Source organism: Perca fluviatilis, chromosome 20, assembly GCF_010015445.1.
Source record: "Perca fluviatilis chromosome 20, GENO_Pfluv_1.0, whole genome shotgun sequence".
In the NCBI taxonomy this organism is placed as follows: Eukaryota; Metazoa; Chordata; class Actinopteri; order Perciformes; family Percidae; genus Perca; species Perca fluviatilis.
This window is the reverse complement of record NC_053131.1, coordinates 27,053,986-27,071,173: the sequence shown is the minus strand read 5'-3', so window position 1 is coordinate 27,071,173 and position 17,188 is coordinate 27,053,986. Positions and strand designations below refer to the sequence as shown.

The window sequence follows — 17,188 nt, the reverse complement described above, 5'->3', positions numbered from 1 at the left end:
ACTTTATGTCATGCGTGCAAACTTGTTAGGGAATGCGCACCACTTAAGTACAATATCAAGTAAAGCAGGTCCTGCATTATTAGCTATTTTCACCTTGTTTTAAAAGCTTTGATCTTTTTGTGCATATAATAGAGTACATACACATTGCACAGTTAGGTGTGAGTAGCTGCGGTCATCATATTTCGTCCAATGGTTAATCCAGTTTTACACAGCATGCAAACCCTTTCACATTAAAAATCGTACACCTGTCCTTCGCTTCTCTTTCTAAATGAAGACTAGTTTTTAAGAAACCCGGATACTCCCCCTTGGAAGAACTTGCCACTTCACATGCTACATCAATAGAGCAAAATACATCATTAAAGATCCCTCTCACCCTGGTCATCCACTCTTTGAACTGTTACCATCTGGTAGACACTACAGAGCTGCCAAAACTCAGACCACCAGACAGTTCCCCCCCCCCCCCACAGCCATCAGCACACAAAATAAACAAATAATTAAGTAATTATTGCCATCCTGTAATCCACTAAGCCCTTGCTGCACTTTAAATACTTTTATATTTATCTATTTATTTAATTTATATCCCACTGAATGTCCTTTGTCTTGTGTTTTTATGGGGGGGGGGTTGTAAAGTGTTTTTTATGTTGGAATGCATCACCTGAGTGTCACATCTAATTTCGTTTTATTCCTATGCAATGACAATAAAGGCTTTATATTCTATTCTATTTCTAACTTCCCTGATGAAACATGACAACCACAAAGGCACGTACGCGCACAGCAGCAGTGTGCATGTGTGCATGCACATTCACGTTTTTAAGAGACGGAGAAAGAGCGAACGCGCTTCACTGACTGAGCGACTTTCCCCACAGTGCGGAGGAATACAGTGAGCCGTACAGCAGTGGTTCGTCCTGCCTGCCCGCCTCCAGCCAGCCAGCCTTCTTGCTCAGTGGCAACCTTCCATTTCCTCTCTCCCCTGTAGCGTTAGCAGACCAACCTTCCTAACTCAGACATGGTGAGTATTTTGTCAACCATAGTTTGTGATATTTGCGACTTGAATTTGGGTTGATTTGACTGAATGCCAGCCAGGGGTTCTTAAGACTCTCCCGGATAGTCATTTTGTTGAAATATTCCGCAGCCTCCATTGCAGAGAGCGGGAGTAAAATTGACTTGTACCGTTAGCTAGCTAGCTTACTACGCTAGCTGGTAACACTGTTGCGGCTAGAAATAGCATATCACATAATTGTTGCTTAAACTCGTAACCGCGATTACAATTATAACGGTAGTTGATATTATCACACGCTGAAGTGAACACTAGCTAGTTACTTGTTACAGGTGGCCACATATTGGCATTTGGCAGTAGTTGCGGCGGTTCGGTTGGCTGCCGATGTTAGCATCACAGCTAACGTTACACCCCCCCAATGAGGCAGCTGTAACGTCTGTCAAATATGCATTTCCGCGTCGGGGTAGCTAGTAACGTGAGTCGGTTTCCGCCATTAAAAATAATAAATGAAAAATAAAATCCATTTTATTTCTATGGTTTCCGCAGTCTTTCTAACGGTACACTGATTTTTATTTTTTTTTATGCCGATGTTGCACCGAAAGCTGTGACCAATTAGATTCACAGACATACGAACCGAAACTGAGGTGTGGTGTTGGTGGGGTAACCCACAGATCTACACTTCAGTTCTGTCCACTGGTTTCTGCTACTATGGCTAATAAATATTGTAACCCATCTAATAGTATTTATATAGGTTCACATTATCGACAAGTATCAAAGTAAAATATGTTACCGTTGTAAAAACTACACTGGTAATAGCTGAGAGTCCTTGTTAGGTCACAGAATACCAGATACGTTTGTTACCGTTAAACCTGTTATGTGAATATGGTATTTGAATACCATATTGAAGTGAATATTTGTGGGTTTTTTTTTTTTTTTAAAGAAATTGTTAAATTAATTATTAAAAAAAAAAAAAAAAAAAAAAAAAAAAAAATTTTTTTTATTTTTTTTTTTTTTTTTTTTTTTTTTTTTTTTTTTTTTTTTTTTTGTTTTTTTGAAATGAAAAAAAAAAAAAATTTTTTTTTTTTTTTTTTTTTTTTTTTATCCGCTGAACACATAGTTGGCTCCTTGATCTTTCATTACGCAGTAAAAGCCCCCTACTTCAGTTAACTCCCATCAGTTATGTAACTATTATTTTAAAGAAATGCTGCAGCAACATAATGCTTAATACATGTTTGTTGTGGATTATTTTCTAGATCACATCGTAACGTGAATTTTGGTTGGTTGTGGGTCTGACACATCCTCCTTACAGTACATAATCCTTGACTAACACTGGTTTGTGTCCTTGGGTGTGTCCGGCTTTCTGTCCCAGCAGCTCATTAACTGCAGGAAAGTGTTATAAACTGTATCCCAGGTGGGACATATTTGCTAATCATAGTGCTATAATAAAAACTAACGGCCCCCTCCTTTTTAGAAGACCTGGGTCAAAAACCAGTAGACTGCTGTTGTTTTTACACCAGTAAAATGACTGGAGTAGTCTGTTTGAGTTGTATGGTAGGTGGTCTCAGCAGTGTGCAAATCCAACTTTAATTTCTTGAGATATTTGATATACTTGCAACAGGACATTTCTTATTAAAGATACCATTAATTGTAGCATATAACTTTGGGTTATTTCAACTAAAGTCAGTCGGATAATCTTAAAAACCCAGTTGTTTGGCAATTGATTTCAAAGTAGTCTGACAGGTTTTCACAAGGAGTGAAAATACTAGGATGAGCTGTGTTGAACTAACAACTTTGCATTTGAATGTTCCTGTTAGATTTTAAAAGGATATCAAAATGGATATTCTGGCCCCCTTACAGACTTCTTTAGTGTTTCTGTATCTACCTGTTGGATTAGTTACCAAAGGTACGTGGGTGGTTTGTTGTTGCCATAGCTACATTGACAAAGTTTGATACAGGAAGTAGTTTTTAGGGATTTAGACATCTCTGTTGCAGTTGTCCCGGTTCCTTTCCATCTGTAGGACTTGTTTTAAGGCAGAAAGACTTGTTTGGTCAGTCTTACTGTGGTTAGAGTGTGAATCAGATGTCTTCATGGTTAACCCACTTGAAGTTTGAATATACTTGAAACAAAATATACATTGTTGTGTTCTCAGAGCTTTGATCACTGGATGTTTTTTCATCTTTACACATCAGCATTTGCTCTGCATGCTACCTATTTTATAGTGTAGTGATTATAAAGATATAGAATAGGCCATAGCTTTTTTTCTTCTTCCAAGAAACATTTTTTATAAAAATGACCACAGTTAGAGATGTTTTATGGTAATCACAAATTGAGTTTTAGTAGCAGGAGTGGAATCTGTAAATTTCACTAAAACCCTTAGTTCAATTTTCTTAACACTGCCCATGGATAAAGTAAATCATAGGGCCTACGTGCTGAACTCACACACCATCTAACAGGAACATGGTCTTTATTGCTAGGCATTGCAGGGCCTTGAGAGGAATTTGGCCGGAGTATAAGAGGGGTTAGCAGCTTGTTAACCAGTGTTGGAGCGTGCACACACATGAACAAGAAACACATCCTCCCTGTCATTATCAGCAGCCAAATTCTGAAAGCCTAGTATTTATTATTTGACAGTACTGCTAATACCTTGTAGATCAAAGATTTCAATTGTATGTTCTCACCTTTCCTCCCTCTCATTCTCTCTTTCCTTAAGGTCAAACAAATACAGAATATAGTTAGGATCAGATATCAATATTTAGAGTATTGATTATGATCATTAGCTTTGTGCTTTGATTTCTAAAAACCTTCCAGACAGTTTCCTCATCAATCAATGTTAAAACATATTGCATTCTGAAAACGATTCAAATATCACAGCTTGTGGTCGTTCTGTCTTTTATTTATAGTTGTAAAATATTGATTTCTTTCTTCGTTGTGTTGGCAGCAGTATCTTATAGAGGACACACTTTATCATTTGAACATCTATTAGAATACATTCATGCACATTCTTATAAGTGATATTGGTGCCATTATAAATTGAGGTTTGTAAGAAGGGCAGTTTTCCATTTTTGGCTCATTTATTTCAAACAAACCTTAACCCTGGACTCATGGCGAACTCCTGGGGTGTATCACTCAGAATCTGTTGTAACTGTGTGGAATAGGGGCTCCTGTCAGAGGGGGCCATTTGGTGTGACCCATGATGCTGTCTAGGAGGTCAGCAGGCAGCCACCTGATCCTCCCTAGGAGCTGCAACTGTAGCAGTGAGATGACAGGCCACAGTTTAACACATGCATATACACACACACACACACACAAAACCCCTGTGACCTCCCCCAGTCTGGACACTGTTACTCTCGCACACCTTGAATCAGTTTTCCTGACACATTTGGGTGGCCTGTCCTGACCTCTGTCAAAGTGTTGAAGGCTATTCTTCTTTTAAACCACTGCAGGAGGTGGACACTTCATCTGTGCATCCATCTTTACTGTACATCTGTTGGGGAGATGGACTGACAACTAAGCCCTAACTGTCATGCCTAGGCTTACACACACACACACTTGTACACACACTGACATGGAGGGACAGGGAGTGGGGTTCTTCATTGCCTCACCCAGCTGGAGTCCGATGTAGCCAGGGAAGGACAGCGTCTGGTCACATTCGCTCACAGTGCTTCAAGACACAAGGACAGAAAGAAAGTTAGGCAGGCAGCATTATTGAAAGACAGACCGGTGGACAAGTAACCTGAAAAAAACATCAACAGAAGGACTGACTTTTCCATCAGCTCTTCATCCAGCTCATTGAAGAGCGACCTTGCCTGTCAGGTCAGTGCCAATCCACTGACCTTTGCCACTCCAGGGGGATTGTGAAAACTTCTGTCATCCAGACATCCACTCACACTGGATGGATTGAAAGAAGAGTCGTGCAATTATCCAGTCATCTGATCACCATTCATGTGTCCATCCAACTATCTACCTATCCACAAGGACTAAAATTGTAATCTGTTTTGCCGTCTACTGAAATCAAAACTCAAATCCAAAATGTTCCTCGCCAATACAGTTATGTAACTATAGAGATGGCAAAATCTGCTGTCCACCACTCCCTCTGTCCATCCGCTTTACAAATCAGGAGCAACTGATAGATGTCTGGCCATCGTTTTTTTCACCCACCTATTCCTTCCATCCTAAGGCATCATTCCTGCCCTTCATGCCATCATTCCCTCATCATGCAGCCTAAGAAAGCCGCTCTGTACCCAGCAGAGGATGAGCTGGTGAGCCTGTCCACCGTCTATGACCTCTTGGATGAACAACAGCATTACTACAAGGAGCTCATCCAGCAGCAGGAGAGGAACTACAGAGCCTTCCTACAAATGCTGATGGACTCGTCATCTAGCCGCATGGACAGCCTGGTTAGAGAGATGCAAGACCTGAGGAACTGCCTGCAGAGAACCAAGGCTGAGCTGGCCGAGATTAAAAAACAGGGTGTCCAGAACAGCAAACGGGCTGAGTGCCTGGCTGAAGGCCTGGTGATGGTGCGAGGGGCGCTGGATGGCCTCAGCGTCAAATCAGGAGTAATTGGTGGAGGTGCAGGAGGAAGAGGTGTGGATCTGATGCAATGCAGAGGAGGTGGTGGGTTAAGGCTGGATGGAGGAGGAAGAGGAGGTGGAGGCAGAGGTGGAGAGGCAAAAAAACCCGCACCAAAAGCAGTGAAGCTGGTGGCAGACCTCACAGATATCCACTTTGATGACATAAAGGTTGTACACGGATGCACAATCAGAGTGAAATGTATGGGATAGCTAGAGCTTTTAGCATCGCTTAATGGTATATTGGTGTTAATGTATGGCTTATGGATAGCCCAAAAGTCCTACTGTCCCTGTTTTGAGATGGTACGTGGTTAATGCTGTTCTTTTGCTGCGACTAGATGTTAATATATGTGTGCTCGGGCAGCCAGTCCCAAAAGTAAAAAAATCTTAGTCTAGTTTGTACCAGTTTCTGATCCAGAGTTCTTTGTCTTTGTGTCTGGTTATGGTCGCAGCACTTTACTCATGGCTCATGCTTGTTTTAAAAGGAGTGTCCTTTAGACCAATACTGTTTTTTTTCAAGGCAGATACGTAGTAGTAGTAGTAGTAGTAGTAGTAGTAGTAGTAGTAGTAGTAGTAGTAGTAGTTAATAAAATCAATAACCGATATTTGGAACCAATATGCATTTACAGTGAAAATGAAAATCTTTTCAAGTCAAAATTAAGATTTTGGAATGTTACAAACTCCAACACAAAACTTTGTTTAAAGGATTTAAGCCATTATTTAATAATTCGAAACTCAACATAATACACAGTTAAAGATAGTCGGATAGTGTTGTGGGCATTAAGTCAGACTCAGTGGTGAGTGAAACCGAAGCAGAGGGACCGCCAAAGTAGACCACTTTTTAATTATCGGTTATCAGGTAAATAAAACACAGATACAGATAATCTGAAAACTGCCAAAAAAACGGGGCTGATAATCGGTCTATCCCTAGTGCTCTTGCCACCTGCCTCCATTTAGTGTATTGCTCCTATTTGACTTGTGATTGTTGCACAAGTGTGATGGCTGTTGCTGAGTGGCTATGTGCAAGGAAGTAGGGTTTTAACATCTGGGAAGTAAATTATTAATATTGCATTGGTCTAGGAAATAGGTTTATTAAAACCTATTACTATTTGCATCCCGACCTTTACTTGTAAGATTAAGCTATTTTTGTATTTTAAAAGTGTCCATTTTCTCTTTTCCCTTTTTTTTTTTTTTTTCACTTTCTTCTGTCTTCCGTTTGTTTTTTTAGGCTGACCAACTAACAGAAGAGCAGATTGCAGGTATGGTGACAACATAAAAAGACAGCATTATCACCTTTAGCAACAAGCATATGTCCATGCATTATAACATGGAATATAAGTTTTGTCACTAAAATTTTCTTTCATCCTTTCCTCCACCTTCTGTATTTTTTGTTGTCCCCTCTTCCCCTTGTGTCTGTCCAGAGTTCAAGGAGGCCTTCTCCCTGTTTGATAAGGACGGAGATGGCACCATCACCACTAAGGAGCTGGGCACTGTCATGAGGTCACTGGGTCAAAACCCAACTGAGGCCGAGCTCCAGGACATGATCAATGAGGTGGACGCAGATGGTATGCTGATTCCGCCTCAACATGGGGAAGGATTTCGTTAAAGTGGTCGTTACAGACCCTTTTCAACTATATGACTGGCTGTAATCATAACTTACTTCTGATTTCCTTTCTCTCCCCCCTCCAGGCAACGGAACAATTGACTTCCCTGAGTTCCTGACGATGATGGCGAGGAAGATGAAGGACACTGATAGCGAGGAGGAGATCAGGGAGGCATTCAGGGTCTTTGATAAGGTAAGATGTGTTTATGTGCATGTTTTTGTGACCAACAAGACGAAGCAAGAACATATTTTATTCTTGGATGCTTTTTTCTCATCACCAGTTTAGCATTAATACACAAAACTCATTCATCTGAAATCAGAATGTCCCTAAACTTAAGCCGACAACTAAGGAGGAGCTTGCCTCTGTTTGGCCTGCCATGATGCTTGATAAAGACTGTCTTCATTGAAAACTGTGTGTGACTGACTGTACGCTGTATGTGTGTTGGGCAGGATGGCAACGGTTACATTAGCGCAGCAGAGCTGCGTCATGTGATGACTAACCTGGGGGAAAAGCTGACCGATGAGGAAGTAGACGAGATGATCAGAGAAGCAGACATCGATGGAGACGGACAGGTCAACTATGAAGGTACAGGAGATCAAAGACTGTCTTGAAATTGAACCACACTAATACAGTTTGTTTAAGATTACATTATGATTAAGTACGTTTTATGGAACAAGGCTAAATGATGTAAGCTGACAAACGCTCATGATAGACAAAAGCTCTGTAATCACTTTGTGTGCCCAATTGCTGTTTTTTTTATTTATTTTTTTAAGTCTGATAATAATTTTTCACTGTTTATAGTACACAATTTAATCACTATTCCTGATGAGTTTTATTGTTTGTTTTCCCCCCGCAGAATTTGTTCAGATGATGACCGCCAAATGAACTGGGCTCACATTAAAGACAAAGAATCAGTCAAATGTTTCACTTACCTCTTATTGCAAAAATCTACATTTATTCATACCGTTCTGTATAGACAACTTAAACTGAATGTTGGAAAACTGAAAATCTGTCCATATAAACAAGCTCAAAAAAGGTAAAAAGACAAAACGGAAAATTCTAAATGAATCTGCATGTACTGGCTTGTATTCCCCGCCCCCCAGCGCTGAGCTGCCCAATCAGATCTCTACTCGTTAGACAAGCAGCCTCTCTGCATCTGGCTGGTTTGGCCACTGCTCCTCTGCTTCCTGGTTCCATCTGCCTGATGTCCCGATGATCATATGGGCTGTTCAATCGCCTTTCTTCTATGACTTCCTGTTTTCTTTTTTCTGTTCTTCATGCATGCAGCTTTAGATGGGTTACTGTTGAGAGCCCAATGGAAGAAGGCTGTTGTTTGGCCTCAGGCTGTTCTGGGACCCACATAGAGGAGGGAGGGGTTAGTTGAAAGATGGATGGGAGTGAGTGAAGCAGCAGAACCTTTGCCGTTTGCTTCCCTTAATGAAGTCCGTGACAATAGATATTTTTAAGAAATTTTTTAAAATGGAATAAATAAGAACTCATTTTAGATTCTGTGTTTATGGCATGTCAGGATACTCACTTTATCCTTTGTGTGTTTACCTTTTTTGAGGGGGAAGCTTGGGTGGGGCATAGACTTAAGCCCCTTGGGTGTTGGATGTGTATCAGACTTATTAGAGGGGTTGGGTGGGCTTCAAAGGTGATGATATACAAGAGCGTCTTTGAGGCAATATCGATATCATTAATATCAGGTTTTGCAGAGTTTGGAGGTTTACAAACGATGAATCTGTGGTTATCACTGAAGCATGCTTCTGTACTGTATATTGCCTCAAAGGTTGCATGTGTTTCATGAGTCTGGGGGGTTAATTTCAGTAGTGGGGACAGGGTCGGTGCTGTGCGGCATTTCTATCTTGTGTTTGTGTGTGAGTGTGCGTGCGTCTGTGGGTGCGGCGAGGCCCGGCCCAGTCCAACTGTTCTGTCCAGTTCAGTTGATCTGCATTCCAAGTTGTACAAGCTAGTCTTTACATTTTGTTTTTCCAATAAAATACCACGAACTAACATCTCGTATTGGGTCCTTGTGTGTTTTGTTTCTTAAGAATCAGCCGACTTGTGTTTTCTCTCAGCGAAGGCAGATTCTGTGGGGGAAGTGCTGCTCTTATATGACTCATCTGTGCTACTTATTTCATGCAATGTATTTCTGAGAGTGTAAGACGTAGACACTGAAGTCGTTTTAGGAGGGGAATCGGGAGATTTACATTCCTAAATCTCCTAAATGAGCAATTATCAGAAGAGCAGAGAGTTAGTCTGGTTTTCAACAAACATGAGATGAGAACCGAAAAAATAATACAAGACATTGCAACTAGTCTCAGTCTCTTATAAAATAAGTATTTGCGTAGCAGCCAAGCTGTTATTTAAAGGAATGATGGGAAATAGAAGGCAGGAATAAAGTAACACTGAGCTAGGCCTCTCTGCCTATTAAAACAACACCATGGTGACTTTAATTATCTTCCCTTGTTGATACAGCTATTAACAAGAAGCACTATCAATGAAACAGGTAAACGAATACAACGTCCTATCAGTATAACTGAGGGAAAAGTTGCAATAAAGGAGGATTTTTAAAACTCAACTATTCAAAAAACTATTCACTCATTTAGCGGTACAATTTGTGCATGGAGGGGTGTCACAAGGACTTCAGATCGTCCAAGAACGTCTGTCTGCAGATGAGGAGTCGTTGCTAGGCAACAGAGCCTGGCATGGGGTGGGTGGAAGTGAAGGAGAGGGAGCAGAAAACCGTGGGAGTTAGAGGAGAGAGCAAGAGGAGACGGGGGGGATACGAGGAGGTTGAAAGACAATAATAGAAACCCAGGACTTGAGGGAAAGGAAGAGGACAAGGGAGAAAATGATAACCGATTTACAGTGCATCTTAAATGCTCTCCTCCTTAAGATACCTCCCCTTTTCCTCTGGTTCAGCAGCTGATATTGTGGCTTTAACAGATGCATCCAATGGAAGTTTTATAGTCTATGACAATAAAGGCTTCTCTCTGTGCTTAATTACTAAGGAGCTATGTCAATAAGCAGTGTAACTTTATGTTTGTACTATTGGTACTTGCATTGATGCTACTTCCTAGTATATGCGTACATTATAAAATGAAGCTGATGATTCTGATTATCGGGAAGCAGACAGATATGGAGAAGTGAAGGTGTTACATGTATCTATGTAACACATACAATTAGCTCAAGTTATGTAACTGTATGAAGTGCATTAATATGTCTTGCTGATCACTGCCACTCCGATGTTATTAACAGTCTCTAATCCAGAAGATTAATCTCACATTTTGCTCAAATTCATCTCGCACACATTTACACACAGTGTATCCTTCACATATACACAAGCCCCAACTCAACTCTGGCTCCATCATAACACATAAATATTTAAGTTTTTCACCTGACAGCCAGAAGAGTAGAGAGAGAGAGTGTGTGTGTGTGTGTGTGTGTGTGTGTGTGTGTGTGTGTGTGTGTGTGTGTGTGTGTGTGTGTGTGTGTGTGTGTGTTAGGGTTCAACATCCCATGCTACTGTATGAGGCAGATATTCAGTATAATATCAGTCAAATTTCTCTTTCTTTTCTCTTTTTGCTTCCAAACTGGTATGCTATTTGCCACACTTTCAGCGTTTGCAGATACTGGATGTCAGATTTTACTAGAAAATGCATTTCCTGCAGAAACTTCTTGAGAATGCTTAAAACCTAAACTGCTAAAGCTAAACTGGATTGCTGGCATAATTATGTAATTGTGTGTGAAGTAGTGTGAAGAAGTGTGTGAAGTAGTTGGAAAAGTGGAAATGGTTTTAATTAGTATGAATTTCATTGAAATGTTGAATAATACTAATAATGTATCAAACCAAAGTGGAATATTTTAAGTTGAAGAGAAAGTTTTAAGACAATGTTCTCTCAGTATAGTCATAGTATAGCATGTCAAAAAAAGTGATGATATAATGTGAGGAAAAAAGTCATAGTACAGTATGTTGAAGAAAATTATAAAAAAAGGCATAGTAAAGTATGACAAAAAAAGTTATAGTATAGTATGTCTAAAAAAATATGAAAAAAGTCATATTATGTCTAAAAAAGTCAAAAAAAGTAATAATATAGTATGTCAAAAATGTGTAAATATGTCATAATATAATTTATCGATAAAGTCACAGTATTCTATGTCAAAGAAAGTAATAAAAAAGTAATTGTATAGCATGTCGAAAAAAGTCATAAAAAATGTCATAATATGACGAAAAAAGTCATAAAAAGTCATAGTATAGTATGTCGAAAAAAGTCATAAAAAGTCATAGTATAGTATGTCGAAAAAAGTCATAAAAAGTCATAGTATAGTATGTCGACAAAAGTCATAAAAAAGTCATAGTAAAATATGTTGAAAAAAGTCATAAAAAATCTATAGCATGTATGTATAGCATGTCGAAAAAAGTGGTAGTACAGTATGTCGAAAAAAGTGATAAAAAGTCATAGTATAGTTTGTTGAAAAATGTGATAAAAAAGTAATTATATAGTATGTCAAAAAAGTGATAAATATGTCATAGTATAATATATCGATAAAGTCACAGTATTCTATGTCAAAGAAAGTAATAAAAAAGTAATTGTATAGCATGTCTAAAAAAGTCATAAAAAGTCATAGTATAGTATGTTGAAAAAAGTCATAAAAAGTCATAGTATAGTATGTCGAAGAAAATTATAAAAAAAGGCTTAGTAAAGTATGACAAAAAAAGTAATAATATAGTATGTCGAAAAAGTAATAAAAAAGTCATAATATAACGAAAAAGTGGTAAATATGTCATATAATTTATCGATAAAGTCACAGTATTCTATGTCAAAGAAAGTAATAAAAAAGTAATTGTATAGCATGTCGAAAAAAGTCATTAAAAAGTCATAATATGACGAAAAAAGTCATAAAAAGTCATAGTATAGTATATCGAAAAAAGTCATAAAAAATCATAGTATAGTATGTCGAAAAAAGTCATAAAAAGTCATAGTATAGTATGTCGACAAAAGTCATAAAAAAGTCATAGTAAAATATGAAAAAAGTCATAAAAAATGTATAGCATGTATGTATAGCATGTCGAAAAAAGTGATAAAAAGTCATAGTATAGTTTGTTGAAAAATGTGATAAAAAAGTAATTATATAGTATGTCAAAAAAGTGATAAATATGTCATAGTATAATTTATCGATAAAGTCACAGTATTCTATGTCAAAGAAAGTAATAAAAAAAAGTAATTGTATAGCATGTTGAAAGAAGTCATAAAAAAGTCATAGTATAGTATGTTGAAAAAAGTCATAAAAAGTCATAGCATCTCGCAACAAGGATGCCCGCTCTCCCCCATGCTGTTTGCAATCTCCCTTGAACCGTTAGCCCAAGCCATAAGGCAAAATAAAATATGTAATGTCCAGATTAAATCCAATAGCAGCTCAATATCATTATTTGCGGACGATATTTTGTTGTACATTTGTGATCTTGAGGACTCTATTCCAAAAATTCTTAAGATCTTCAATGAATTTGGCTCAATCTCCGGCTATAAAATTAACTGGAATAAATCTAATCTTCTTTTATTGAATAACAGGCATGTGGCTTCAGCCATTAGTGTTACAATACCAACCCAAAGCAAAATTACATATTTGGGCATCACCATACAAGCTTCCCTACAGCGAGTTGTCCAGTACAACTATGAAACTATACTAAGTAGTATTCAAAGGGATCTGGCCAATTGGTCTGCGCTGCCGGCATCGCTACGGTCCAGGATTGCTGTTGTTAAAATGAACATAGTTCCTCGTGTGAATTTCTTAAGTACAATGATCCCCTTACCCCCACCAATACATTTCTGGAAGAAACTTGATACCTTAATTCGGCAGTATATTTGGAATAATAAACAACCTAGGCTAAAATACTCTACCCTGCAACGTACCACAAACACGGGAGGCCTGGCCCTCCCCAACCTTAAAGTGTACCATAGAGCCTTTCAGCTACGGGCCCTCAGAGTGTGGATAGATCCCTCATCTACAGTCCCATGGAGAGAAATAGAGCAAAACCTCACTGGAAGTCTAAGACTGAAAGACCTTGCCTTTGCAAGTGTGTGTCCAAAAAAGTATATGCTAGCCTATGGCCCCATTATCACCAACACATTGACTAACTTTAAACAGGTGGAGGAGCTCCTACGCTACACCAATAAGTGGCATTTGAACACCCCAATTTGGCACAATACACACTTAATGTCTAGTAATAAACCCTTTGCTTGTAAGCAGTGGAGTGATAGAGGTATTTATACTTTAGCCCTTGTGTTGTCTTCGGGTCAAATTTGACCCGTTTTCAAAGTTTCTTTATCATAAATATGGGTTTCTTTCAAGCAAATTAACCAAAAATAACATGGGTGATTCCCAATGATGCTCTTCGCAAGTAAAATTAATGACCACTACTTTCATAGAATTTTGGGATTTTGGGTGTTTTATTTAATTTTATAGCATTTGTGGTCTTCCCGGGTCAATTTTGACCCGGTGGTGCAATGGGGCACTATTGTGCTTTACAGCTGACGAACACACACACACACACACACACACACACACACACACACACACACACACACACACACACACACACACACACACACACACACACACACACACACACACACACACACACACACACACACACACACACACACACACACACACACACACAAACAGTTGAGACCAGCAATATATCACACTATTGTACTTTCCTGACATAAAAATGTACGCAGACATACACATGTGCATGCACGCACACACACACACACACACACACACACACACACACACACACACACACACACACACACACACACACAAATACAAACATACAGACACAACTTCAAACTACAGCTTTGTAAACTTGTTGTTATAACACCTTTGATGTGTCTTTTCCTAAATGGGGACAAGACAATTTTCCGTAAATTAGTTTTTCCCTTTTTGTTAGCTCTCCATTGTTTGTGAATACAATTGCATCAGTTAATTTTGACCTGGGAATATCCTGGCTAATCATTTTCACATACCAGCCATCAATCCAAAACAACGAATGCTTGATGATCCTCATTTTACTCAGAAATTAGGTATAATTTCATGTTAAGGAGGTATGTTGACCATGAATGGAATAAATAAGTGTAAAACTAGTTGTGATGAGTTGGAATGAAGTTGTATAAAAGTGGTAACACTGAATTGAGTAATAAATTATAATGGTCTATGCTTTATAAACAAGCAAAGCAGACCAGGTCACTTTTTACCCAGGAAGACACCCTGTGTGATTATTGGCTGCCATTAAAAATAATAAAATGGTTTCAAAACCATATCCTGACTAATCACTAACATATACCAGTCAGTGATTATCCACAAACAAAGATTCATCTGATTTTAACTATAATGAAAATAACTGATAATTTATGCTTATTTTACTCCAAAAATTAGGTATTATTTCATGTAAATTAAGTTTATTCACCATAAATTCTAAAAATAAGTGTAAAACTAGTGGTAATGAGTTGGAATGAAGTTGTCAAGAAGGTGTAAAATACAATTGGGTGATAATATATACTTTATGCTTTATTAATAGGCAAAACAGACCGGGTCAATTTTGACCCGGGAGGACAACAAGTGTGATTATTGGCTACCATTAAAACAACTGAAATGGTTTCAAAACAGTATCCTGACTAAACTTTGACTTATACAAGTCTGTGATAACCATCAATACTATATGTTCCTGTTGATCGCCACTGTTAGTCAAAATAATTCATAATTTCAGCTTTTTTTAACTCAGAAATTAGGTATAATTTTATATAAATGCGGTATTTTGAGATATATTAAAATAATAAGTGTAAAACTAGTGCCAATAGGTTGGAAAGAAGTTGGCTAAGAAGATGTAACACAGAATCAGGTGATAATTTATACTTCATGCTTTATAAACTGGCAAAACAGACCGGGTCAATTTTGACCCGGTAGGACAAGAAGTGCATGGTCAACGGGTTGGACCAGTTATTCAATGAGAAAGGTAGGTTAAGTTTTGAAGACCGGAGAGATAGTTGAAGTCCCCAGGACATCCTTCTTCTTGTATCTTCACTTAAGATCATCCCTAAAATGTTATGGAGTGCCATGGGGAAACAGTCTTGAGGCACACCCAGTCATTAAATGGTTTGCTGATTTTCCGGTGAGAGGATTAGTATCTAGGATCTATGCTAAACTGATGCAAGTGTCCATAGGAGAACTTCCAATAGTGGGGAAATGGGAGAGAGAGCTGAGAACCCAAATCACCAGCAGATCCACTTCAACATATGTCATAGGACATATTGGACTCCCCAGAAGAGATACGTCTCTAAAGTCATTCCCACTTCCTACTGCACGTTCTGTCAACCTGAACAAACTGGAACTTTCCTGCACATGGTCTGGGAGTGTGAACAGGTGCATGAGTTCTGGAATAAAACAACGTTAATAATATCTGATGTGACAGGATGTCGAATTCCTACTGACCCGATTGTTTTGTTACTTAATGACGACTCAAAATTACACCTGCTTGGGAGACAGAAGAAAGTTTGGCTAGCCGGCTCGACAGCAACCAAGAAAATGATAGCTCAACACTGCCCCACACAACAACAACACCCCACTCGCTTTGTATAAAACAGTGGGTGACGTATTTTCTAGACATTATCATGCTTGAGCTCTCTACAGCAAGGATTAACAAAGCCAAATCATCGACTATAGACCTATGGAAAAATGCAGCAGCACAGGTATCAGTTATGGTGACCTAGGCATCACAAGAATTAGAGGAGAGTGACTAGGCAAGGTGTGGGGGTTGGGAGAGGGTTTTTGTTCTTGTTCAATTGTATTTTTCTGTTCAGTATGTTAAAAATTTAAAAAACAATAAAAAATGTATCTAAAAAAAAAGTCATGTCGAAAAGTCTTAAAAAAGTCATAGTATAATCTGATGAAAAAAGTTACAGTATAGTATGTCGAAAAAAGTCATAAAAAGTCATAGTACAGGTCGAAAAAAGTCATAAAAAAGTCATAGTAAAATATGTTGCAAAAAAATATTTAAAAAGCAATAGTATAGTCTGGCGAAAAAAGTTATAGTATATATTGTTGAAAAAAGTCATAAAAAGTCATATTATAGCATCTCGAAAAAGTCACAGTATAGTAGGTCGAAAAGTCATAATAAAGTCATAGCATAGAATGATGAAAAAAGTCATAAAAAAGTCATAGCATAGTATGATGAAAAAAGTCATAGTATTCAAGGTCGAAAAAATTCATACACAAATCTGAGTATAGTATGTTGAAAAAAGTCATAAAAAGTCATAGTATAGTATGTCGAAAAAAGTGATAAAAATGTCATAGGATAGTATGTCAAAAATAGTCTGTAAAAAAAAAAGGTGTGCAATACACACCCATTTTAAATGTAAAACAGTCTGAAAGAAGAACTAATCGTAAATGATATTAAAAAAAAAGATATTAAAAAGCTGAATCATTTTCTAATAACTAAAGTTTTTTGTGAATAGTTTAAAGTTTGAATGACTTCTGTAGGTAAAAGTATGTGGGAGGAGTAGCATTTCAAAGTGGAAGAAGCCTGAAGAGGATTTGAATATTGCTCCATTGACTTTCAATGGAAAAAAAACTTTATATTTTAAAAAGTAGAAATGGTAGAAAGAAAGTTGCACAAATGCACAAATGCCCTTAAAGAGTTGAACATTTTGATATTTGAATGATTGTGTTTTTTATATTTAGAACATACAGAACATACAAATACAATTGAACAAGAACAGAAGTGGATCTGTTGGTGATTTGGGTTCTTGGAGCAATAGAAAATTCAGCTCTCGCTCGGATTTCCTTGCTATTGGGAGTTCCCCTATAGATACTTGCATCAGTTTAGCATAGATCTTGGACACTAATCCTCTCACAGGAAAATCAACAAACCATGTAATGACTGGGTATGCCTCAAGACTGTTTCCCCATGGCACTCCATAATATTTTAGGGCTGATCTTAAGCGCAGAT

The 17,188-nt window shown here is 38.0% G+C and overlaps 1 protein-coding gene across 1 annotated transcript; it reads left to right on the top strand.

The window, feature by feature from the left end:
- The first annotated feature begins 865 nt into the window (after positions 1 to 865).
- Positions 866 to 9,193, top strand: calm1a (calmodulin 1a). The gene is made up of 6 exons (XM_039787105.1): positions 866 to 1,009; positions 6,798 to 6,828; positions 6,991 to 7,134; positions 7,259 to 7,365; positions 7,623 to 7,758; positions 8,030 to 9,193. Exons 1-6 carry the CDS (start codon positions 1,007 to 1,009, stop codon positions 8,056 to 8,058), a joined length of 450 nt encoding a protein of 149 aa, XP_039643039.1. The 5' UTR covers positions 866 to 1,006; the 3' UTR covers positions 8,059 to 9,193.
- The last annotated feature ends 7,995 nt before the right edge of the window (positions 9,194 to 17,188 follow it).

Bases quoted from the DNA above. Each gene is read 5' to 3' on its own strand.
- calm1a (XM_039787105.1), top strand. The intron at 7,366-7,622 runs GTAAGATGTGTT...TGTGTTGGGCAG, and splicing joins CATTCAGGGTCTTTGATAAG to GATGGCAACGGTTACATTAG. The intron at 7,759-8,029 runs GTACAGGAGATC...TTCCCCCCGCAG, and splicing joins CGGACAGGTCAACTATGAAG to AATTTGTTCAGATGATGACC.